Below are 26867 nucleotides of genomic sequence, written 5' to 3' on the forward strand. Positions count from 1 at the left end.
CTATCTTAATTAGCCAATTAACAGTCTTAATTGGACAAGCACGGTAAGCGTCTTACTCAAGTGCAGAAAACTTGCAGTTTTCAAAAAGAACGAAATATACATTTAATGAGCGTAATATTTAGAGTCGGCAATTTAATGTTATGCGCGTATATGTTTTATTGTTTTTGGAATTGCAGTAGCCCGGTATACTTCGATTGACTGATCAATTTATTGCATTTTTTTTATTCGTATAACTAATCGCACGGATGAATTGATCAATTATTTAATTAATTGCCATACGCTACATATAAATTAACGTAAATTTATTAATGTGATATAGTTTTCTAGTCTAGCTAGACGAATAGCCCGTGAGGGAACAAGAACACTTGTTATTAATATTAATATACATTTATAGCGTGTAAATATTTTTATTTATAATATATTTATAGATATTTCTATTAGGCGACAATGAAGTTCGTGACTGATGACTGTTCATTGATAACAATTCGCGATGACGATAATGACAATGATGGATGACGATGAGATCGATATTGATATATAGGACGATTAATTAATTAAAATCATGCACAGGTTAAATCGAATGGCGTAAGATAATTTTTCATTTCTTCTTTTCCATTTTTAATACAAATAAGACTTGGCGTCTACTGATAATTTTTTTATCTCGTATGTCGCAAAGTCAAATAATCGTAAAAAGAAAGATATAAGAAAGAAAAAAACGGATTCGCGTGTTTTGCACATAAATACGTGTGTGTGTATATATATAGCGTGCATATATTTATATTCATATATTTACTGATATATTTATTTATTATTTTATTAATTAATTCATTCACTTGCGCTACAGCCTAATATTATTTTGTACATAACTAATATTCCAAAATTCACGCGTACCGTCTTTCCTTCAATCAGCCCAGATTGCACCAGTCATGTTTGACAGCTCTCACACACGTGTACCGGTTAAGAAATATTTGACAACAACTTACTGTCACAGACAGTGAGATTTGAGATGTCAACTCGAAAGCTATTTCAGTTGGGTCTGAGGGTTTCGATTTTCCGAAGTTGCTATATCTGCTGCGAGTGCGAGAGACACAGATAAACAAGTCGAACGAATCTATGGGTAGGACGCCTCTGTAAAAGTTCTTGTGCTATGCCAGGGACTATATTGTTATTTGTATAATAAAGTCAACCAATTGACCTATATTATTATGTGAATCTTGTCAAACCTGACCCATGTATTTCAGCTGGATGACCCAGTATACACTATTTTATCACTATTTTCAGTAACGCAATGGCAGTTTTCGAAACTACTGTCAATCGTATATATTGCCAATGATTCTAATTTAACGAGATAAGTAGGCAATAGATAAGGCAATTTTGATATGACAGTTTTGATAAGAATAATTGGCAGTTTATTATTCATGAATTATCATTTAATTAGTTAACGTCAGTGTCAAGCAATAAACCATAGGTATTGGCAGTGTAATTGTCTGATTTTCTGAAATTTTCCCTTTTTTTAGTTCCTTCAAAATTTACCTTCACAACAATATACATTGGTACACGCTGGGTCAAGGGGATAGTTGCCTTTCTCTGAATCTAAAAATGACGAATCAATAAAATTTGCACATCGAATAGTGTATTATTTTTCAAAAATTTTCTTAAATCATTCGCGATTTTTTTTTTCTTGTTTTCTTTTCCTCTTCTCTTCCTACCCCGTGACTACGAGATGCACTCGGAATGTTAATGGCTTCTCCCAAACTTCATCCGTGTTCTCGGGGTGGGTCACGGGCCGGCCGTGTATCTCAATTTTGAATTGGCCGGGTTTTTTAAGTCTTTTTCGAAAATGCAACGCCCAGACTCCGTGCTTCTTCACCATTTCGAATTGCTCATTCTCATTGCCACGCACCACCTTATACTCCATTTCCTTGTGCTGAAATAAAAGGTAGTTGAAATTAATTTTGAAATTTTTCTTCTCTTTTTCTCAACTACGTCATTAGTACTTGTGATGTTAATTAATCGATATTATTATATCTATATATTTTTATAATAATTAGTCACCTTGACAGCTGGCTGCAATTTTATAATCCGCATACGGTGTTTAGTCTGCTGGAGACTTATTTTCAGCACGTGCTCCTCGCCGTGATGGTGTCTTTTGACTTTACGGACCAAACGTCTTTTCGAAGATGATTTTTGCAATTTTTTTGAGAAAACCGTTCCCGAAGCGTCGGTAGTTTTATTCTGTCTTGATATGGATCTCAGTCTGGCGCCTCTTCTGTGACGACCTTGTCCATTTATCTGTAATCGATATTCCGGAATTATTAATAAATTTAACTTTTTTAAATGGAAATGCGTCTTTGAAAGTTTGTAAGTTTTACCTTGCACGAGAAACATCCTTCCGTGGAAATGACTTTGTCGTCGGCTGGTGGAAGGTAATAAGGATCAGGATTAACGGGAAATGTAGGAACGTTTCCAATATCGTCCCCATAAGGTCCTTGTCCCATTGGGTTGATGGTAGACAGACAATGTCCCTAATGACAAAAAGATTACATAGAAAATATTAAATCGATGCAATCCAGGTCAATGGTTGTATTAAAGAATTATTACCTGACCAATTCGTTGATACCCTGAAGGACACCCACAGATGAATCCACTGGGTCCATTAGGAGTGCATCCAAAGGAGCATGGGCTTCCGGTACAGCCGGCCGACGTCTTTGAAATCAATAAAATGCATATTGATTGCAGTTTGCAATTTTATAAATACATTTTTATCCATTATTTCAATCGAATCTATAATCGTTATTACCTGAACGCATATTTGCAAACTGATATCAAACTGATAACCATCCGGACAGCCGCATCTGTAACTGCCAATAGTATTGATGCAAGTATTCCCGCCGCAGGGAGAGGAATTGCATTCGTTCTCATCGATGCACTGGTTGTAATAAAGATGCTGCACAAACCCATCAGGACAGCCGCACCTATAGCTTCCCATTAAATTCTGCAAAAAGCAGGATAAAAAATAATTTTAAAAATTCATAAAAAATATTTCAGAGTTTATTAATTATTAATTTCAATACCTGACAGCCGTGCTCGCAGTTTCCGTCATCGGCACATTCGTTATTATCGGTACAGAACATTTTGGTTTGATCCAATTTAAATCCTCTGGGACAGGTGCACCTGAAGCTTCCCAATGTATTGATGCATTTTCCAGGCTTCGGACAGGTACCGGATTGCTCGCATTCATTAATATCTGTCAAAGGAATGCAATGCACAAAAGTGCATATTTAATAAGGATACTGCAATTGAATATGCAACGCAGCGCAGTACCAGTTCTCGTATTGATTAATTATATATACCGCGACAGGCGTCTCCGTGCTGCGTATATCCTTCGCGGCAGCCGCAAGTGTAACTTCCTGGGGTGTTTATGCACTCCTGCTGACACAGATGATTTTCGGTTGCACATTCGTCCAAATCGCGACAGCTGACACCGTCAGGATTCAGAATGAAACCAACTGGACAGGAGCAGGTGAAACTGCCCTCGGTATTCTGACAATTGTATTTGCAAGGTTTCGCCGTCAATTCGCACTCGTTCACATCTGCAGTTCCGTAAAGAGATCATTATAAATTGAAATAAAATAGTATTAACGAAGTCGTGCACTTGCAGCTGCATTGATTATTCGACTATTACCGATGCAATGAGTGCCGGATTTGTCAGCCTTGTATCCCTTGTTACAGATGCATCTATAAGAGCCGAGAGTATTGATGCACATTCCGTTTCTGCAGAGATCCGGAATTGTCTTGCACTCATCGATGTCTGTGAGACGATTAAAAGATGATCAGTTAATTGAAGATTAATTTTTCGAAATTTTTTTTCTTCACCTTGACCATTTATTGAAAATCCTTTGTCCAGGCACAATTCGTTATAGTTTTCGGAATCCCTCGTTGGGCAAATTTCACAATACGATCCCCAAGCTGCACCCATTGTGCAGCAGCAATCCGCTTTAGTAACTGTACGCAATTCCGACGTTCTCGCTGTGCATCTGCCACCGATAGTTTGCTGGAAGCAGTAGCCGACACGTCGGTCTGAAAAATTGATGAAAAATTTTGGTTTATTTTCAAATTCTTCAAAATTTATTTTCAAATTCAAAAAAAAAAGCTGTACCGATGCACGATTTCCCGTCAGGACTTATTTCGAAGCCATCGTAGCACAGACACTGATAACTTCCTTCTAAATTGACACAACGACCATTACGACAGAGGCCGGAATTGACAGCGCACTCGTTGACATCCTTGCACTCGTCAGTCATGCCAATTTGTTGATAACCAGGTGGACAGTTGCACATGAACGAGCCAATGGTATTCTTGCACTGGAACTTGCACTTGTTCGCCGGAGTTGCACATTCGTCAACATCTGCAGGTGCAATGAAATGCATTATGCAATTCCATCTTGTATCACCGTACAAGGAAATATTAAACAAATATATAATATGTACCTATGCAATGACGTCCGTCAGGAGCCAAAGTGTACCCATAAGGACAGGTGCACTTGAACGAACCAGGTGCATTGCGACACCTGAATGCACATTGATATCCCAATTCCAAACATTCATCAACATCCTCGCAAACCTGATTAGCCCCAGATGTAAAGCCTTCGTTGCAAGAACACTCAAAACCTCCGTCAACGTTGGTGCATGTGCCATTTCCGCAAATATTCTGCACATTCAGGCACTCATTGTCGTCGACACACTTTTTCCCAGTTTCATCTAGTACGTAACCGGGCGGACATTCGCATCTGAATGAACCGTCAGTGTTGATGCATTCACCACCGGCACATGCATCGGGCATGAATAAACATTCGTTAAGATCAACTCCAAGATCATCCCTTCCGGATCCTTCGGGACAGAGTTTCTCGAACTCCTCTGGAATACATTAAAATATGCCTAATGCCAACCGATGCACTTTCAATTGTCACAATTATTGATCTTGTGCATCCAAGATTTAAAATGTGTACCGCTATCTTTTGATGGGCACTGCTCGCAGTAACGACCCCATGCCATTCCCATAGTGCAGCAGCAGTGCTTCTTGGTCATGCTGCCTTGACGTGGTGCGAGGCATCGTCCGCGCCGGAAGTCGTCATAGCATTGCTCTTCCCGTATATCGATGCATCGCATCGAATATGGTTTCTCGCTCAATCTAAATCCTACTGGACATTCGCAGATGACGCTGCCTTCGGTATTTATGCATCTGCCATTTTCACATATGTCCTCCGTCTCGACGCACTCGTTCACGTCTAATTCAAGATAAAAAGCAAACTGTCATTATCCTCGTCCAAGTGATTGATTTATTATTAATTATCGACACTGACCAACGCAACGCTTCCTCGTGTGGTCCAATTCGTAACCCGGTGGACAACTGCATATATAAGATCCCATGAGATTCTGACATTTTCCAGGCGGCGGACACACTCCTGGCGTCTAAGAGGAAGATGCGCATTTTTAATTGATAGTTAACGGCTAATTAGAGAACGACCAATTGTATTTTACCTCGTGACATTCGTCGATGTCTCTACAGTGCTGTCTATCCTGGGCCAATATGTAACCTTCGGCACATTCGCAATTGAAAGAACCAATAGTATTCTTGCATCTCCCATTTCTGCATAGGAACGGCATAATTTTGCACTCGTCCACGTCTAAATTAATTTTCAGACAAAAAATGAAGAATCATCATTCAGCATCAATTTAAAGAAAAAAAAAAATAAAATCAAGAACACTGACCAGCGCAATCGTTATTGGGACTTAGTTTGAATCCATCGTAACAGTGACACTTGTAAGATCCTAAGGCGTTGATGCAGGTGCCATTATTGCATATATTTATATTACGTTGACATTCGTCAATGTCGACGCACATGTCTCTGTCGCGCGTCAAGGTGAATCCAAGATGGCAGACGCACTGAAAGCTGCCCTGTAAGTTATTGCAGACTCCGTTGCTACAGACGCCAGCACGCTCGTAGCACTCGTTAATGTCAACGCAGTCTCGTCTACTGAAACCCAATTTATAACCAGCTGGACAGAGGCACTCGAAGCTGCCCTGCTGATTGACGCACTGTGCGTTTCCAAGGCACGGATTGGGCACGTGCAGGCACTCGTTCTCGTCCACGCACTGGTGCGAATCTTCGTCATAGACGTAACCCTCGTCGCAAAGACACTCAAAGCTCCCAGGTGTGTTTACGCACCTCCCATGGGTGCACATGGTGGGCATCAGTTCACATTCGTTTATCTCTTCGCTGTGATTGGTCATGGGGTTTCTGATTTGACCTGGCACCATACCACATAGAATCTCATGGTCTCCTGCAACTCCAAATTTTTTTTTACATAGACATATGTCACCCTTGGATATATGCTTGTGCACTATGAACCTTTGTACTCACGGCTTCTCTCGTCTGGACACTTTTCACATGGACTTCCCCATGCTGCCCCCATGGAACAGCAACACAACATCTTTGTTTGCGGATGCAGCATAGGTGCCGTGCATTCTCCCGCCTGATAGCTCAGGTAGCACAATTCTTTTCTCATGTCGACACACTCTTCTGGAAATATTAGAATAAAAATGGTTTATTCGGTTATCAATTTTTTTTTTTTTTTTTTTCCATAATCGAGTGACTCACTTCCTCCTGGCATCGCCATGTATCCCTCCGGACACTCACAGTGATATTTTCCTTGATCATTTATGCAGTAGCCGACTCCACATATTTGCGGATGCAACAGGCACTCGTCCACGTCTATAACGTATTGCGTGTAATTGATCATTTTTCGAATGGGTCAATAATTCATTATCCCAATCAGGACTTACCGATGCAATTGGTCTTGGTGTCGTCTAGCTCAAAGCCCTCGTTACACGAGCACATGAAACTGCCAAAGGTGTTGGTGCAATGTCCGTTCTGACAAATGTTCTCCAGCTCCTCGCACTCGTTAATGTCCTCCAGGATAACCGTAGTCAGATTGGGCCTGTATCCAGACCCACCGGGGCACAGCTCCTGGAACTCCTTAGTCCCAATGTCAGGACACTCGTCGCACCTGTTACCCCACGCGCTCCCAATGCTGCAGCAGCAGGTGGCCTTGGTGACCGAGGATGAGATGTCGAAGATACATTGAGGTCTCGAGTTGCCAGATTCGTATCCGGTGAAGCACAGAGACTCCCTTCTGTCTGCGAGTCAAAGAAGATTATCTTGTTTTGAAGAAGAAGAAAAAAAGATAAAAAATATTTATCTGGTAAGTTTATCTCGACTCACCGACACAGGCATTTCCCGCCTCTACCAAGTCGTAATTGTCGGGACACTCGCACAGGTACTTGCCCTGCGTGTTTATACAGTTACCGTATTGGCAGGACTGCGGACTCTCGCATTCGTCAATGTCAGTGCAATTTCCGCCGGAACTGTCAAGCCTGTAACCTTCATCGCAGTCGCAATGGAACAAGCCGAAGATATTTTCGCACCTGCCAAAAACGCACAGGTTGCTGAACATCTCGCACTCGTTTATGTCGATGCAAGCTTGCTCGTTATTTTCGTCAGGATGTATAAAGCCCATTTCACACTCGCATCTGAAGGATCCTGGATAATTTAGGCAGTGGCCATTCTCGCAGAGCGTGTTGTCGTTCGAGCACTCGTCGATGTCCTTGCAGCTGTAACCGTCGCCCCTGAATCCAGCATCGCAAACGCACTGATGAAGAATAAGATGAAAATAAAATAATGCACTTCGCTTGCATTCTTTGTGCCAGTTGCATGTGACTTTTTATACCTTGAATGAACCTTCGGTGTTGATGCATTGTGCATTGGCGTCGCATCCGCCATTGTTAGTCAGGCACTCGTTGATATCTCTGCAATCGATGCCATTTCCCACGAATCCCTTCCGGCAGGTGCACTCGTACGAGCCCTGAGTGTTTTGACAGTCCGCAAACTCACTGCACGTGTATGCATTCAGCATGCACTCGTCATCGTCGGTGCATCCTGGACCTCCGTCCGGTTTCACCGAGTATCCTTCCTCGCAGCGACAGTTGAACGAGCCTATTGTATTGTAGCACTCGCCGTATTGGCATATGTGAGGCTGCGTTACACATTCGTCGATGTCTGATGAAAAATTTAATTAATTAATTTTAAAAAATTATAACTTGCTAAATATCATATTTTACCAATGCAGGACGTCCCGTCCTTCCCAGGCAACAATCCGTCGGTACATATGCATGAGTATAATCCCTGCAAATTCGTGCACTTTCCACCGTTGCAAATTCTCGGGTTTTCCTTACACTCGTCCACGTCCGTACAGGACCTCCCGTCTAAATTTAGTGCAAATCCAGTACTGTAAAAAATAATTGATTAAAAAATATTCAACTCCACTGTATGTATCGTATGTCTAATCGGTCACCTGCAGGAACAGGAGAAACTTCCTGGCGTGTTAAGGCAAATATCTTCGCATCCTCCGTTATTGATTGTGCACTCGTCGATATCTTCGCAATGCGACTTCTGGTCAGTTTGCCGATAACCATCGTCGCAGATGCACTGATAAGTGCCCATCATATTCTCGCAGACTCCGTTCGAGCAGATACCACTGGTCCTGGAACACTCGTCGATATCCTTGCAGGATTCTTTGTCAGGACTCAATTCGTGTCCCGGAGGACAGATGCACTTGAAGGATCCGTCAGTATTTAAACAAGTACCGCCTCTACACAATCCAGGAGTTTCCTCGCACTCGTTAACGTCTAAAATATCAAATTTACGTACATTAAAGAGCGATAAGATGTTAACGAAACCCAAAGGACTTTGAAAGGATGAAAAATAATTCCAAGGATGCGTATAGGATATTATTAGTATCAAATGGATTTATTTAATGGAGGCCTTCCGGTTGTTATCGCACCATTTTGTAATTCCCAGGGGGGGGGGGGCTCTTATCAATCCATCTTACCCATGCATATTTTCATGATATCGCTACTCCTGTAACCGGGATTGCAATCGCACTGGAAATTTCCTGGCGTATTGCGACAGGTCCCGTTTCCACAGACGCCGTGCATGATTTCGCATTCATCGATATCTGAATGAATAACACAGAACATAGGGAAGAGACCATTTTGATTTTTTTTTTAAAATTATTTTATCCAATATGGTACAAGCCGTAAGTTGATAAAGCGTGTCACCTACCGTTGCATTTTATTCCATTCTCATCAAGTGCAAAGCCCTGATTGCACCTGCAGCTGTAACTACCAATTGTGTTCCTGCACCTGCCATTCAGGCATATGCCTGGAAATTCCGTACATTCGTTTATGTCCTTCTTCTCAGTAAATCCGTCACCTTTCGGACACAATTCTTCGTGCAGTTGCGAGCCCGGCTTAGGGCAGACCTCGCACCTGTCGCTGCCCCATGCACGTCCAACTCCGCAGCAGCATAAGGACTTTGAAAATGCTCCATCAATTGGATTCAGGCATTGTCCGTGTCTGTATTCGGTGTAACAGGATTCTTGTCTGTTGTCGATACAGGCGGTTTCTAAAGAAAGTTATTTAAATAATTATATTGTTTAAACAATTTTTTCGACATTTTTTTTTTATAATTACGAGTTGAGTCCAACGTGAGTCCAGGTGGACATTCGCAACGGTAACTTCCGTCAATGTTGGTGCACGTGCCGCCACCCTTGCAAATTCCACTGTCTAATTCGCACTCGTTCACATCTGCACAAGACTTTCCATCCAATTTTGCATAACCCTTCGAACATTCGCACAGGACATGATCGCACAATTCGCAAGGGCTGCCCCAGGCCAGACCCACCGAACAACAGCATTCCGATTTCAAGGCTAACCTTGGCAAATTATTTTCGCAACGACCATGTACCATTTTGGTCCAGCAGGACCCTTTTCTGTTATCTGAAAAAACAATGGATAAATTTAATAAACAGCATTGTTACTGTTATCAGGAATAAATATTGATTAGAACAATTTTTTTAATAATCACCTATGCATATGTGTCCTGTGTTATCAAGTATATATCCCGGTTCACATTCGCACACGTATGAACCATGTGTGTTTATACATATCCCATTGAAACAAGCATCCGGTCCAAGTTCTTCACAGTCGTCTACATCCTCGCACATTTGATTTTGCGCATTCAGTCTAGTACCAGTCGGGCAGATGCACTGAAATTTATTTTGAAAATATATTTTGTATAATATAACAATTTTTTGGCAACGACTCTATTCGGCACATTAATCAAAATTTTGTAATATCGATACCTGAAAACTACCAGGCGTGTTACGGCACTGTCCTCCGCTACATAGCGAATCCTCCAATTCGCATTCATTGATATCGCTGCAAATTTTGCCGGTGGCGTCAACTTCGTATCCGCTGTCGCAAATGCAACGGTAAGTACCCATGAGATTTTCGCAACCACCGTTGATACAAATATTTGGATTTTGAGCGCACTCGTTGATGTCTGTCAAAATCAAATTGGTTAAAAAGTTATTATCATTTTTTGTCGACTGATTAATTTTTTCAATTGAATCACCATCTCCATTGTACGTCATCCCAGATCCATGTGGACACAGGGAATCGAATTCTGTTGTTCCCGGCATGGGACACGCCTGACAGGTGCTACCCCATCCCATGGGTTTACCAAGAATGACAGTGCAACAACAACAACTGGATTTTGTAACTGCTGTTGATGTGGGATTGGAGCACTGTCCATCTCTGTACTGCGAGTAACACAGGTCCCTCCTGGTGTCTGATCGATTAAAGTATAAAAGAATTAAAGAATTAATGATTAAAGTTGAAAAAATAAATCAAGTATTTTGTTACCCAAGCAGGATCTTCCGTCTGGACCCAAATTGAATCCTAAATTGCACTTGCAACAAAAACTGCCGGGGGTATTTTCGCATCTGCCATTTTGACAGGGTGCACTTAGACACTCGTCGATGTCTGTTAATTGGATGATTTAATTAATTAAAATTCTTTTTTTTTTTTTTGTCAATACTGATAAAACTATATCGCTATCAATATACCTATACAGTGCTTCTCGTCCGGGCCAAGGCGGAATCCAGGATCGCAAACGCATATGAAGGAACCTTCCTTATTGACGCATTTTCCATTGTCGCACATTCTGGTCTCAGTACATTCATCCATGTCAACGCAGAATGTGCTGTCACGTGAAGCTGTGAATCCAGGCTGACACACGCAGTGATAAGAACCCGGTGTATTCACGCAGCGTCCATTCAAGCATATCCTGGGATTATCCGCACACTCGTCAATGTCTAGAAAACAAATTTTAATCCAATTAACAATTGAAATCTCTCCTAGGAATAATTAATTAAAAAGTTATAATTACCTGTACAGGCATTTTTTGTAGGTGAAAATGCATATCCTTCGTTGCACTTGCACCTGAAAGTACCGTCGACATTCGTGCAATGCCCATTGTTGCACATTCTTGTATCCTGACACTCGTCATGATCTTGAGGTAAAGAAAAATGCATAAAATCATTGAAGAGTTACTTGTAGAAAAATAATTTGCAATACCTGTGCAGTACGTTCCGTCACCGGAAACAACAAAGCCAGGAGGGCAACTGCAAATGAAGCTGCCAGGAGTATTCTGACAGCTGCCATGCTGACAGTATCCTAGTTGACACTCGTCGACGTCCTCGCATCGTCCCGTCTTCTTATCGTATCCAGGATAACACTCGCACTCGTATCCTTCCGGGGTATCAATGCATTTTCCGTGCCCGCAAATGTCAGGCTTCAAGGCGCATTCGTTGATCAGCGTAATCGACTCCGATTGCGGCGAACACAGCTGCCTGTGTTCTTCTATGGGATATTAACCAATTAGTCCTGTTTTTTTTTTATTTTCCTCAACTACTTGAAAGTTAATTGCACTCGAGAATTAATAGCTACGCACCACTTCCGGCGTTTGGACATATGTAACACTCGTCGCCCCAGCCGCGACCTACATTCTTACCGCAGCAACAATCCTTCTTACTTAATCTCATCGCTAAGCGATTTTTGCACTGGCCGTTCCTATTGACAGCGGTAAAGCAGAGACCTTGTCTACCGTCTGATTAACCAAAATAATTAATGATAGCTCATTAAATTCAGGACATTTTTTAAGATGCATTTGTATCAATGCATTTATATAGTGTTACCTATGCAAAATCTTCTGTCTTGACTCTGTATAAAACCAGGATTACATAGACAGTAATAACCGCCATCTGTATTTATGCAGCGGCCATCATTGCAGATTCCTTCGTCCTGACACTCGTCCTGATCCTTGCACTCGTTAGTCTCAGGATCACGTGCCTGTCCAGGTGGACACTCGCACGTGAAGGATCCCGGTGTGTTCAGACACTTGCCACCTTCGCACAGCCCAGGAATTGCTTCGCACTCGTCGATATCTATCATTGCAAAAAAAAATACAAAATTTTGCAAAGTCTTACCGAGTATGAAAAATAATTATAAAAAAATAGGTAATTAGCTATACCGACCAACGCACTGGCCCTGATGTGTTTTCAAGTATCCCAAATCGCAATCCAATCTGGTCGGACACCTTTCGCAGGGATGACCCCACCCTTTGCCAACAGTCGCGCAACAAAGTTGTCGCGTGCAAACGACGCCTTGCAAATTAGCCAAACACTGGCCATTTCGAACTTTCGTATAACATGGACCAGTTCTGTAATCCGTTTCGCATCTTCTCCCAGTGTAGCCGTAAATGCACGCGCATCTGTCAGGTCCGATGCATCTGCCTTGATTCAGGCAAGGTTCCCTGCATACGGCTGAATCACACGTGAATAATTATAATAATGAAAATCAATTAATTATTATTCTTTGCTATACTCACGTTCATTGCAAAATTCCCCCTGGTAGCCAGGCCTGCACTGACATCGACCATCAACGCAGTTGCCATTGATGCACTGTGCCCTGCAGGTGCCACTTTCAGCTCCCCGACCTCCTGCACTTGCAATGTCCTGGGAATTGTCTTGAAACAATTGCATTAACCCAATTAGGAAATATTAAAAGAAATCTTGTTTCCATTATTCTTCTCAGGGTAGAACAAAATTTTTTTTAAGTGACTCGTTCCCACCTATTTCTCTCACAGACTCCTGCCATGGACCACGTTCTTGGACTTGAGATTCTATATCTATACATAAGCACTCTATGGTGCACATTCACTTAGGAAATCCAAGATGAAAACGATACGAGATGGAGAACACGTGAAGGCAATCGGGCCCGATCACGAATCTCAATTGTCTAGCGGGGAATCCCCGTGGTGTTTAATGTTGTGCAATGCACTCCTCCCGCCTCCTATCCGCTTAACTAATCATACCTTACTTATTCCATCTGAGCCCTAATTACCCGCTGCCGCGTTAATTATTTGCCCTTTGAAGAATTCCTAACCCCCCTTATCATCATCGAATCGTTCTCCAGCCTCATTAATGATCCCCATTGATACAGATTAAATAGATAGGAAACAACATTTACTTTCATTTCCTCAGTTGCATTCGAATCCATCTGTTTTATTATACCGAGAGGAAAAATATTTATTTATTTCTTTGCCATTGTTTCAGTAGCCTACTGCCACTCGGAGTGCATCAAGTGCATAATGCACTTTCGTTCGGTGCATAAGGAGGCGTTGACTCTCGTAGGCAGACCAGACGGTCCTGTAGGCGTATTCGAAGAATATCGACTGGCTTCTTAACAGGTAAAACAATCATAATATTTCTATAACAAAGCTCAAATTGTTTCGTATATACAATTTTGCTTTCATCATTGGGAATGTACATTGCCACACGATTTTCAGTGGTATAGATACACGTATATGCCGTTGGTTATTATTTTATTCTATATCACTCACCTTTGACTTGTATCGAGTTGCAAGCAGAAGCTACCACGCGATTGTCGCACCAGCATATATTCGGCTTGATGCATCTTCCTTGTTCGCCACAGCGTCCGGAACATATTGCTACCGAAAAGAGTGTTTGGCCAATTGAGACATTTACAAATGCAACGATAAATACCTCAAACGGAAATACTCACGAACGACGCAGAGACCGGTTTCCGGTTTTTTCGTCCATCCGGGGCAACAGTAATTATTGTACCTCGATGCGCAGACGTTGGGCCTAAAATGGATAATTCAAATGATAATATATATTTATCTGTATATAAATCCATAACGCTCTTAACGTGTGACTCGACACGCTGCAACGAATATCTTATAAAGTTAATCTCCATGAATTTCCACGTGCTGGGAATAAATTTGACAGGCGTCTCTTTCTCTCTTTTCTTTTTTTTTTTTTTTTTTTGACAGAAAGAAGGCAAGAGAAATGCAAGAGAGATATCAAATACATACACACGCATGCGTGTACAATGTCTACAATGTAAAAAGGGTGTATCGACCCGCCCTAAAGTACAATTCTTGCGTGAACAACACAAAAGGCCCAAAATTCGGTGGGTGTAAATCTTTGAAAAAAAATGCCTTCTTTCTATATAGGCGTGAGAAAAAAGAACAAGGATAGTTCTCATTGATCATTTATTCAGGTGAATCGGTCACGCCTGTCCCACATGGTAAAATTTACGCTGACACATTATGATTAACGGATTGTAAAATGAGTCTCATTCACGTGAAAAAAAAAAAAAAGAAAAGGATTGAACAAGAAAAAATAGGAAAAATGGTAAAAATCAACGGGGGGTGACGTCAATCCCTAGGGCAATGAAGATTGAGGGGGAGGGATGGATGGGATAGTTACAATAAAAAAAATAGTTGTATAGATCTAAAAGATCGGTAACGATCTCTGATCCATGGGGATCGATACACGATGAGAATGAAAAAGATAAATAAGAAATAAAAAGTTATCCGATACTAAGGGAGGGTATAAATGTTATCAGTTATCGATCGATACGTTCATCCCCCCGATCGAACGTTTATATTTCACTCAATCACGTGTATTATGTCGAAGATGGCATCATTTACATCTGACACTGGGAGGGCCGATTGGGCCCGCGGGGTCCCAGAATCTCCACCCGTGTATCCATGAGGCCCCTTATTCGTTTTGTATAATAAGTGCTGCCATCCCAAGATCCGACACTAATCCTCTTATTTTTTTTTCACCGCAAGTTTTTCGAGTGATCGATAGATCTCGATACAAAAAAAGATCTTGAGAAATATCATGCACTTACGTGGGTACGAATACACGAATTCTATCAATTACACGGTATGGGGAGAAAAAAGACGTCAGCTTTAAGGCGTTTGAAAAATAAAAAATTGGTGTTTACATAAATGCATCAATTCTTTAATAGGAATTCAAATATTTATCTCCCCGATAAATACACTATCTTTAAACTGAAGATGATCAACGTGTGAAATTTTAAAATTGAAGAAAATATTTTAAAAATAATTTATAGTCATAACGAATCCTACCTCGGAAGCAGAGAGGCCGTTGACTTCGCGCTTCTTAATTAACGACAGCTGCACTTCGCTGCTTGCAAACTCCTTAAATTTCAGTCCTATACCCATGTAGCGAAGTCGGATTCCGCGTTTATCGAAATTATAGCATCTATTTGTACTGCGCATCTTCAGATATGAATTTTTTGCGTGGTTTACTTTGACTTTATTTTCCCATCACACTTTACTTAACGTTCGTTTTCTCATGGAAATATAACGTGACACGCCTTAATTAGGGTCCGATGGAACGATAAGGCCCAAATGCGAAAAATGATCTCTCTGTTAGGACTTTCTTTTCTAGTGCAGATGCGCATGCGTGGAATGCACTTCGGGACCGTTAGGAATGCATATGCGTGGACGGATGACTTATGATATATTTTTAAATATATTAAATAAGCCATTGATAATTTCTCATTGTATATATGTTTATTGTATTTGAATGAGAAGGAATGCTCGCTCATTCCAGAATGATTTTTCTAATTTTACATCATTCAATCAACAGTCGAATTCAATGGGAAATTTACAGCTAGCTCATTCGACAGATTTTCTATTATGGGATGCATTACAAATTTTGAATGTATCAGTACACACTGATATAGGATATATTGAAAGATGGCGTATTGCGTAGAAAAATTATAGAATTAGCTTTTTTTTTTATTATTTATAATAATTAATTTTCAATTTATTCGTACATAAAATATGACGTCATTACCGAGGCTGCCTGCCACTGACGAAATAAGTATGAATGAACGATGTAAAGCCTATTGAGGCAGACGATCAATTCCCTATTGGCAATCAATCAAATCGTCGATCTCAAAGATGATTACCAATCGACAAATTTGATTTTTTAACAACAACCATTATTTTCTATAAGACAAAGAAATTGCTACCGACAGCATCCTTATGCAGCATCCATAAATATTGATCTGTAAAACATGAAGGATGATCACACCATACACCAATCTCGTGTTAAGGATCAATCAATCGATCAATATCAATCAATGAGGAATATCCCTTGTATCGGCTATATACGTATACAGGCTCCAAATTAATGCCCAATTTTTTTTTTGTTTTTTTTTTTTAAAGAACGTTACTATCTAGAGGACGTTCAGCAGTTAACACTCATTTCTGTTATCTGAATCACGAGCGTTTAGTATTGTTGTAAACGACCACCGGCGGCGTGAAGAGTATCATCGTACTGTACATATTTGTTAACTGATAATACATTAGAGCCCACGCGTGCAAGACGATTAGGCAATCTCGGGCAAACAATGGGACACGGCTACCCCCTTTTTTGTATATGTATAAACAGCATAATATAATCGCGCCATAACGAGGCCGTGTTCCACGGATGTTCTACGAGTCGTCTCTGAATACCGACTATGATTAATTCAGCCTTCCTTTGCTCTCACTTATGGCAGTTTCGAGCAGCTGTCGTATGGCACTCTTAATAAAACCCAATAACGCGATAGAATTTAATTTTTTTCAATAGTCAGCGTCAAAATAAAAAAAATTATTCCGACACTGTGCTTGTGTCGTGAGATTAGTAAGAATTATTTCGTTGAGTGCATTTTTGTTTTTCTTTTCTTTTTTTATGGAAATACCAAGAAATTTGTACTGGGTCAAATTTTCAGAGATTTTTACCATCACTGGGAAATATTTCCATGGCGCGTATCGGACGTTGACACGAAAACCTCAGAAGACGTCTTGGCACCGCACCCTGCACTTAACTCTCGCGATAGCTTAATAGATTGAAATTCTTGGTGTTATCGCGACATTTCATTTGGTCCTCTTGACTCGATTACTGCGTTCTCACAATGCTCTTTTGAATTCCGATTTATCGTACTGCTCCATATGTAGGTATGACTGTATTGGAAGTGACTTTGGAAAACATTTTTTTGCATTTTTTGTACACTAAAGTTGAAAATTTGTTAAATGTCAGGTCGTACTTTGGACACAGTTAAATTGCGAAGGACTCGAGAAAATTGTTACTTTTCGAAATTTGGATCGAGTAAAATTTTTGAAGAAGCCTGTACGTTACCTATGCAGAAAATGATGTTCTCTTGTAAATTGAGTTCGTTACCTGATTTTATGAGAGATCTCGATATGGGGTGTCTGATCGGATATCGATCAGGGTTGTAATTTTAACACCCGCCCTTAATAATAGCCCATTACAAAAAAGGGCCCAAGGCTCAAATCGTTCCTAAGTAGTAAACTCCTTTGCTCGCTAGGCAGTATATCAAGTATTCGCATTGGCGAATAGATTCTAGGAAAAATAAAAATTCAAATTTGCAGCAAGAAAAAATAATGGAACAACAACTTTGCCGCAAGTAGTGTAACCAGCTGTTCTGATCCTAAAATGTAAAATGAACTTACAAACCGAACATAAATAACTGAGGTCGCCGTAAACCGATCCAAAAATATATTTCCTCCCTTTGAAGTCAATAAAAAGAAAGTCACGTACGTCACGTTTTGGAAATAAAAGGAAAAACATCCAAAGAGGCCCTATCCCGTCTGTGTATTCGAAGGCCTGCATGATTTCAACTATTCTTTATATTACATTTCCAAACAATGAGAAGCACAGTAAATTCTAATCCGCTTAGTATTACACGAGAATTCCATTAATCGAAAGGAATTGGTTGGCGCGCAAGAGACAAAATAAAGAGACGATGAAGAGATTTAAAGAAAAAGAGAGAAAGTACCAAGTGGATTAGAACGGAATGCAGTAATTAGGTATTTTATAATCGTCCGAGTGCCGAGTAACGTTAAATAATGTCTTGCGCCTGCGCGTGATGACGTACCCGTTACTGCGCATGCGCCCGGTCGAATCCACGCGTCACCCGAAGCCTAATCTTTGCGCCCATGGCTCCTGCCCAATTTTAAGAAGTACCTAGCTCCACAAGGAATGCCCTATCGAATAGCCAACAGTGCTCAGAGCAATGTATCTCTTGCAACGTAATTCATTTAGTCGCGATAACTAAATATTTCCGTGGTGCAGTCATGCGGTGCGTTCGCTGGTGCGCATGCGCCGATTCACGTGCACTATACCGCATTCCAGAGAATCATTTCACGTGCAATTCCATGTGTATCTCGCAACTCCAGCAAGATAACCAGACCCAACCTGACCATTAGTAAATATCCAATAACAAAGCTATTAATTTTTTAATATATTCACAGTTCGCTAGTCTTCATAGCCAGAATAAAAAGAAAAAAGTATCCAGGAACGAAGAGACCAAAAGGATAAGGCACTTATTTAAAGTAACCCAAAATATATACGGGGTGGTCTCTTTCGTCTAGTAAAATGTGATTCCGCTGCCAGAGTCAGCCCCAGGCGTTAACGAGGTCTTAAGCTCATTTATAACGAGAATCCTCTGGAACACACATTGTGCATATACAAATCCTCGTTTCTAATAAGTCAGTCTGGATAACAAAAGTTGGTTATACCTAGCGCTAACTACCATCCCTATTAGCAGTGAAGAAGATGGGATTAGAGTGGGTATTAGGGTCACTCGGGACTACCGAATAGAGAGATGCATTTGACTAGTAGGATTAGCCGAACAAGTCCGGCATTGGATTCAGTGAGTTAGTGAGTTAGCGAGTTGGTGAATGAGTTAGTAGGTACACCTAAACCTACTCGGCACTACGCAAGTCATAACATTTTGATTCTCCTCGTGCTGGGACGAAAGCTTGATAAATGATCCGTCCGTGTTATTTCCCTTGGACCTGGCTAACATCGACAGCTCGATCGTTCTTTTTCTTTTTCTTTTTTTATTCATTTCAATTTAGTCTAATAACATTCGTAAAATACTTTGCTTCGAATAAATAATCCGAGAACAGTGACTCTTTATTTTTGTCTCTTATAATATCGATAGCACGTCGTGCGTGACCAAGAAATTCCTCGTATGCTTCATTCTCTTGGTCAATAACAGCGCATTGAATTAGTGACGGTTATCAATGAGAGGCTTTAGGGACTCTGCGATGCATTTGTGCATCGTCGGCTGGTGCACTATGGACGTACAACGTGCATTCATTGATCGTATATTTATCATAATGGGGCACCGATACTTTGCCCGGCTCTGCTTGCGCGCTTTTATTTTACATTTTATTTTTTTATCTCTTTCCTGAAGACTCCGAGACGGATCACTAATGCGGGTCTACGTATGCACGTTAAAATTACTCTGCTTCAGCTTGAATTCCGATGCATTACGTAAGTTTTTTTTTAAAAAACTTTCAATTTCACACGTGCTCCACATACACTGTGCACGATGTGTCCCTGTATATTTTCTACTAATTCGATGACAGTCATGCTCGAAATTAACGAGGGGAGCAAAAAATATTCGATTTTAATGAGATACATTTTCAACACATTGAATGTGTATTTTTCCAGGGTGTTATTTTATTTGAAAAGAAAAAGAACGACAAGTTGCGCTTTCAATTAAGTCGATTGAATTAACAGAACTGTGTTACTGGTTTGATCGATTTGATTTTATTTCGATTATAACCATGTTTCTCCAGTGGCTATCGCATTATCGCGTTTATGCAGTTTAATACGGTTCTGCATTCCGCTGCACTTGTACCGGCAATCTGATTCCAGTACAGACACAATTATAAAGTACCAGAACTTAATTTTCTCCAATTAATTGTACAAGGTAACATCTACGAATTTCAAAAAAAAATATATATATATATATATATATCACGACCGTAAGTCAATAGTCCCTGGTGCATAGTCATTGCACATTGAAATGATATTCGCGTAATGACGTATCTACCGTGGGGCCATTTTGACAGGAGCTTAAACCCTCTTGAAGGACCATCTCTAATTAATGGATTATTCACGCTAATTGTTCTGCCTGTGAAACTGGGTTAAACGATCGTTTGAGTTTTAAGGGAATGCGGAGGAGTAGAGTATAGCTGTGCCCCTGCAACGTCACAAGAGACCAATGACAAAAGCCTATAAATTACATCCCTTCCGCGAAATGCATCATTCCTAATGAGCATAATAATAATAACTACGACAGGGAAGACGGTGGAAACGAGACTAGCATCTCTAAGTCTAGTAAGTCTGATTAATACGTATGTGCAACAGCCAACGACTGGAACAGTGTGCAACGCCGTTCAATCGGTGCAACAAGCTCAAGGATTAAATGGCAGATGCAGTCTTGAGTCTTTGAGCTTCGCATTGCCGCCTTTATATTTTCGTGGTGCACGTATATAGGGCTGTGCGCATGCGCGCGCGCGCGTGCCTAACCAGCCCCATTAGGAGTAATTTAGTTCGCCGAGTGTCGAGCGGCTAAGAAATTCTCACGGAAGACAATAGTCATTAAATCGTTTAACGTAATTGGCAGTCAGTAGAATTTCAAACACCCTGTGTACGATGCTCCTACTATTATTAATATAATAGGCGCAGCGTATCTACGAGTAAGTGCACATTGAAGTATATGGATGACGTCACCCTTTCAAATTCCCATTATCGCACTTTTCATTGTTAATGCATCGTTCGCATTTTTTTATTTCGTTACTGTTTATCGATCGCGTGCGAGGCTGTCCTATTTATTAGTCATGTCTGCGCATGCGCAGTGTTCTTATATCAAGATTTATATTTGAAATTGCCATACGGAGAGGCGTATATTACTCAACCGTAATTTCGGTCGTTCATTAAGAAGCAGCAAGTAATGAACATGCTCAGGACGTTAATTAATCTTCAGTCAACATTGAACATACGCGTATCAACCTCGAGACTGAGTTAAATAAATGGTAACAGTTATCTAAACAAAGCCCGGTGCATTAAGTTGCTCGTGAAAAAAAAATTTCAAAACTGCAACTGTTACGGACGAAAAAAAGATGATTTATAGAATACTTTGAACTTCATTTTTTGAGTAATTAATCAAACGCACTTTATACCGCTAGGTGTAATTTCGTCTCATTACTCACACATACGATTCCATGGAATTGTCTGGGATGAATTTGCTTATGCACGGACGAATGAAACTAGGATTATTTTTCTAGTGTGTTTCTTTGACCTTTTTTTCTATTCTTCTAATCGTGACGCGCATCTTTCCTTACAAAGTGTTACGAGAGATAGGATGGCACTATCTGTTCGAATCTACATACGCGCGCTTAGATAATCGTAAGCAATGTAATTGCACAATAAAAAAACCTGCCGGTGATGCATTCGAATGCTATAAATGGTTGAGAATTTTTTCTAACGGGAAATCATTGTTGATAAATTCTTCTTTTTTTTTTCTTTTTCAAGGCGCCTGTACCTGTTTTGTAATGATTTCATAATAAAACAAACACGTGATAGGGACACCGTCTAAATATCATAGATGACCCGAGTGACCCAGTCAGACATCGTAGATACTTATCTCTGATAAAAAATGGGCAAATAGATAATTTTATTCTTTTATCAATGGCGCTACAGTCCCGTTCAAAATTGTCTGTTTCATCGTGAAAATTCAATATTCGTTTACGAGCGTGTCTGGAGATGTCCCCTTATCGCGTACAGGACGCAACAAAAAAAATTGACACGTACCACACATGTGTGAGCGCGTATGTGTAATCGCGACAGTAATGGGTCCGCGTGATAGCGCGTGCTCTAAAATCGCTGAACTTTGTCATTTATCATTCGCGCTTTTATATATTCACCCGCACACGTACGGAGGAGGAAAATTTATTAGGTCGCTATGTATATATATATATATCCTAATATAGAACAGGCGTATACGTGATATACACTGTGCATCATATGGTATTACATACATGCTATAGATCGGTTACTATAGTTACGTCTTACACGATTATATTCTCTTGAGGCAAAATGTGGAATACAGGCTGACTGGGGTATTTATAGATATATATATACACATATATTGCCTGAAGAGAATCATCGCGTAACTATAGTAACCGATCTATAGCATGTAGGTAATACCATATGATGCACAGCGTATATCACGTATACGCCTGTTCTATATTAGGACGGAATTGCAGTTGCAAGATTTATGCGAATTGCTAATACGCATTTGATTGGGCAGCCCCTTTTTCCGAGGCTTCCTAATTCCGTGGAATCTAGTGCTTCCTTCGCATTAACGCTTTGCCCGTCATTACGTTTACTACTACTTGTTACGTTACTTGGTTTGCGCCATGCGTCCCGTTACCGATACGTCAGTGATACAAGTGAATTTTCACTGGGTAGAGAAAATTACTAAATCGCACCAGACACTTTATTACCGTGCTGTACGATTGTTACGACTCGTAAACTTGAGATTTTTTATAAACAATTATTCTTCCTGTACCCACGTGCAAAATGTGTGGATAAGTCGGTAGGAATTGAATTTGCGAAAATAAAAGTTTATTTTTGTCCTACAGGTTATTCGTGTATTTATATAATAAAAGAATTAATAATTTTCTAATTACGAGAAACAAAACAATTTTATCGGTATTTGTCCCGATCGAAGGGAACGAAATCTCAATGCCAGGCTATCGGTAACAACCTCCTCACCCCGGATCAAGATGACCCACGTTTCTACGAATTCTATTTCGATAATTGCGGTAATCGCGGTAATCGTCACATCGATACTCAATAACGGTAAGTATACGGGTGCACATCATTTGTTATTTATTTAATGATTGCGATTTTTTTCGTGAAGAGAAATCCCAATACGTTCACCGTACGTATGAGATCACACATCGTATTTGACATAAATTCCAGCGCTATAAGAATGTCATATGTGAATTCCTACATGTTATAGACGTGTGACGTTTCTGTAACCCTAAATAAATTCACTTCCTAAAATAGACGAAGTTCCATTGGTGAACCGAGTATTTACACGAAATTAAGTCTGAACTTTGACCTGCTCCTTGAAACCCTTCATTTTTGTCAATGATAAAATACTCATCTCCCATGCGTGTAGACATGTGTGTACACTCGAACACATTAAATGACTCGACGCGTTTCTCGATAATTTTACGAAATCCGTAAGCCATGAATATTTTTGATGAATGGACAAGTTCACGTTTCGAACGGTCAATGTTGAACTTTGCGTGATAAGAAAAAAATTTGACAGCATTCACAAGAGCCATTCCTAGTAATACAAAATTCTGAAGACTAAGTTAATAATGAAAACTTTTTTTCTCTAAATTAATCAATTTTATTTTCTTCGCGTTAACTGCTATTTCGCTACTTCAATGGTTACGCACTGTCGGATGCTGGAATATCTAGTATCCTCTTAAAAGGATCCCATCCCTTGTACCAATCTGTATCTCATGTGTGTACATGTGCATTTTTTGTCTCTGTCTTTTTATACTTCCTTTTTCTTTTTCTTTTTTTTTTTTTTTTTTCTTTGCGCCACGTCTCGTCAACGGCGCCTCTCGTGTCAGACACTTTCCCATGTAGACTCTCATTGACCTATCGGTCAATCGCAATGGGAGAAGCAGCTACCAGTCTCCCTGGGATTGGCCCACCCTGAATATCATTTTGTAAATTCCCCCAGGCCGTACTATGTGTATATTTATAATACTACGCGTCACTGAGTCAACTACGGATATGTTAGGAGTGCGAAAAGTTAATATATTATATTAAAGCTAACTCCCCACAGCTTCCGGTTACCATCTCATTGGATTCTCTATGAGGTTTATTGCTCAAGAAATGCTCACCCGTGATGCGGTAGTGCTTGGACTACATTATCGAGATCCTGGACTGCTCTCGGAGAATATCTGGCTCCAGATTCAGGTTCCTGGTGCGTAGGATTCGCCAGGAAGAGAAATGCGGCAGCCAGCAAGGATAAACCAGCTTTGTGCACCAGCATTATTATCCTTTACACAAATCCCACGACGTTTTCACACGACTTCCGCTTTGGCCGATGGCCTTCCGCCCAGCCTCCCCTTATCCGAGCTTGCGATTTTCTTGCATCTGTGTGCTTTTTATTTTTTTATTTTTTTTCTCTCTCTCTCTCTCTCTCTCTTTATCCTCTTCCCTCTCGCGTGCCCTTCTGGGCACTTTGTAATCTGTTGAGATCAATTTGATCTATATGATCGATATGATCTTTGTGCGATCCTACTGGTACAACGTGACTACGAGTTACGGATGGATTTTTCAATTTTGTTAACAATCTATTGATCTCTCTTGCTCTTATTTTTTTATTGCAAATCCTTCGTTTTTCGCATGAAAATAATTTTTGTACTGTTTAAAAAAATTGCTTATGCTCTTTGATCAATGCTAAGAATATGGTTGGCCGTATTGTCTCTCCGGAAGCTCCAAATTAGTGTGACACGATACACTATCAGCTGTTATAAATGTCGAGTTTATCTGTGGAAGATGATACTAAGAGAAAAATGGCTACACAATGCTTGATAATTTCTCAACACTTTTTCTTGGCCAGTTCCAATATGTTTTTATCTGACAGGAATAATGATATTTGTATTTGGAATATTTTTGCAAAAGTTTTTTTTCTTATAGTTTGTGCCTGCAGACGCGTGAAAGGCTGAGAACGAGTAGCGCGTTCAGATTGATACAGGTTTTGCAATTTTGAACGAGTCTCAGGTCGTAAAAACAAAACTAGTCGTTCAGTGATTCGAGTGTGCAATTGCGTCTGCTCTCCTTCCAGAAGGAGAAAGTATGCAGGTAACGTGCATTTCTTTAGAATGATAAAACGCACCTATGCTAAATATTATTTGCATAATGCGAGACAAGTAAATTATAGTGTAAACATGATTTGTCATCATGTTGCCAGCACTGTAATCGGCTTTCCCTCGTTACACGAAAATTCCGTACCGGTAAGAGAGATCAAAAAAAGAAGGAGAGGAGAAACTCATTAATTCAATTACATATATGAAGAAATAATTTCTCACAAAAAATATTTAAAAAATTGAATCATATAAAAATTCCAAAAATATTGACATTCTCAATAATTAATTTTCATAAAAAAAAAAAAAACTGAACTATCCATCCAAATCCGTAAACCATTGCCGAGACCATGACGGATCACAAAAGCAAATCACTTACTTTGTCAACGACAAATCAAAGCCAGCGATAAGGCCCGAAGAGATACAGGTGCGAGGCTCGACCAGTAACCATAGGGCGCGCGAAAATCAGTTCAAATTTGAATCTCGTCAACGTAACAATCCATAAGAATCACACAAAAAAAAAGAATTTGAATAACCCAAAACCAAAAATATCTTGTTAAAAAATATTTGAAAAAAATTCGCCTTCCCAGCTATCACCGTTTCTGGGACATGTTCCCGACGTTTCCGTCCGATCTCGTGCCTGCGTTCGTACGGTTTCGTGTCGTGTCGGCGGGACCGCTCGAGTAAAGGGACCCCTGGTTAAGAAGGTGCGTCGACGGGCCTCGACACGGGACTGAAGACTCGTAAGAACAGCTTGCACTTCAGAGTGCCCCAACTCATCCCGAACCAGTACCAGCCTCTCTCATCTACACTCTCTCGTTCGTATACATCGGCATGTGTTCCACACATATATCTATATCAGTACGTAGTTCCCTTACTCTTTCGTACGTTTTACTAGTTCTGCCTCCTTCATATGTAATAGGCCTCTCTCGGCTCTCCGCTTGTCTTTTTCATGCCTCGACTCATCTCCCTCCGAGAGGCGATATAGTCTCCGCCACTGATACCAATACCGAGTCCCGTGCACGTGAGTGTCCTCGACTAATGAACTTGGTGCGTGTGCGTATTGACTCATGAGAACGCGTGAACACTTAAGGCGTCGACTTCCAACACTTCCTTCGGTAAAGCACTTTTTGGTAATAGCGCGACTTGTCAATTTTTACAAACTTTTTTCTCACGCCACTTTTGATATCCTCATTGAATTACACTGAAAACTAATGTCGAAACCGGAATAAGATGCTGACCGTTTCCAACCAAGTGATTATAAAGGAAGAACAGGTGACTTAATGCCCGTGGCGCTGGTGACGAGATTGCTAAGATAAGACAAGTTCTCTCAAGGGTCAAGGGTAAATGGCTACTGGCTATTGGCGAACTCTCGTATGTGCCTATAGAAGCCTGAGAAGAACGTCGTGTCGAGCGCGCGATAAGACCCATAGATAATCGCTAATGAGTCGCCGTGGAAACGCGTTTAGCCGAAAAGTGCGATGACACGCGGATTGGAAGCTGTGAGCTCCTCCTATTTACTCGATGGATAAGGAACTAGGCAATGGTTGCCATAATTGCTACGAAGTACAGCATGTGAGAATATATATATTACACCGTATTCATAGGCACACGAATCATGGGATATGGATGACGCAGAACGCGTACAATTTTATGATGACAAATTCATGCGTAGAGAACGAGTACGCAAACTATTGCACAAGTACTAGCTTGCGCGCATGCGCGTACACCTTGCAATTAATAATAATAATCCAGAGTCGTATCCTCGACGAAAACACCCTTCGAAAAC

The 26867-nt window shown here is 40.5% G+C and overlaps 1 protein-coding gene across 3 annotated transcripts; it reads right to left on the reverse strand.

Annotated features, from left to right (window-relative positions):
• Positions 1–285: 285 nt before the first annotated feature.
• On the reverse strand, positions 286–25840 carry LOC107274058 (fibrillin-2). 3 transcript variants are annotated; one of them, XM_025091350.1, is made up of 40 exons: positions 25458–25840; positions 24110–24372; positions 14050–14132; positions 13868–13975; positions 12854–12991; positions 12501–12788; positions 12162–12410; positions 11918–12073; positions 11542–11826; positions 11354–11476; positions 11031–11279; positions 10828–10947; positions 10538–10753; positions 10266–10465; positions 9989–10169; positions 9595–9900; positions 9185–9526; positions 8952–9077; positions 8415–8748; positions 8182–8348; positions 7791–8119; positions 7286–7712; positions 6847–7200; positions 6662–6775; positions 6425–6583; positions 5772–6344; positions 5541–5686; positions 5363–5471; positions 5009–5287; positions 4491–4916; positions 4160–4408; positions 3877–4080; positions 3686–3811; positions 3354–3593; positions 3075–3247; positions 2801–2995; positions 2602–2706; positions 2373–2525; positions 2056–2292; positions 286–1927 (listed from the first exon to the last, which is right to left on the reverse strand). In XM_025091350.1, exons 2-40 carry the CDS (start codon positions 24259–24261, stop codon positions 1706–1708), a joined length of 8643 nt encoding a protein of 2880 aa, XP_024947118.1. In that variant the 5' UTR covers positions 24262–24372; positions 25458–25840; the 3' UTR covers positions 286–1705. The 3 variants fall into 3 exon arrangements, with proteins under 3 accessions (XP_024947118.1, XP_015608282.1, XP_015608281.1); XM_015752796.2 differs by having other exon boundaries at positions 11542–11823; positions 24110–24460; XM_015752795.2 differs by having other exon boundaries at positions 24110–24460.
• Positions 25841–26867: the final 1027 nt, after the last annotated feature.

This window comes from Cephus cinctus, unplaced genomic scaffold (genome assembly GCF_000341935.2).
Source record: "Cephus cinctus unplaced genomic scaffold, Ccin1 Ccin1_scaffold2085, whole genome shotgun sequence".
In the NCBI taxonomy this organism is placed as follows: domain Eukaryota; kingdom Metazoa; phylum Arthropoda; class Insecta; order Hymenoptera; family Cephidae; genus Cephus; species Cephus cinctus.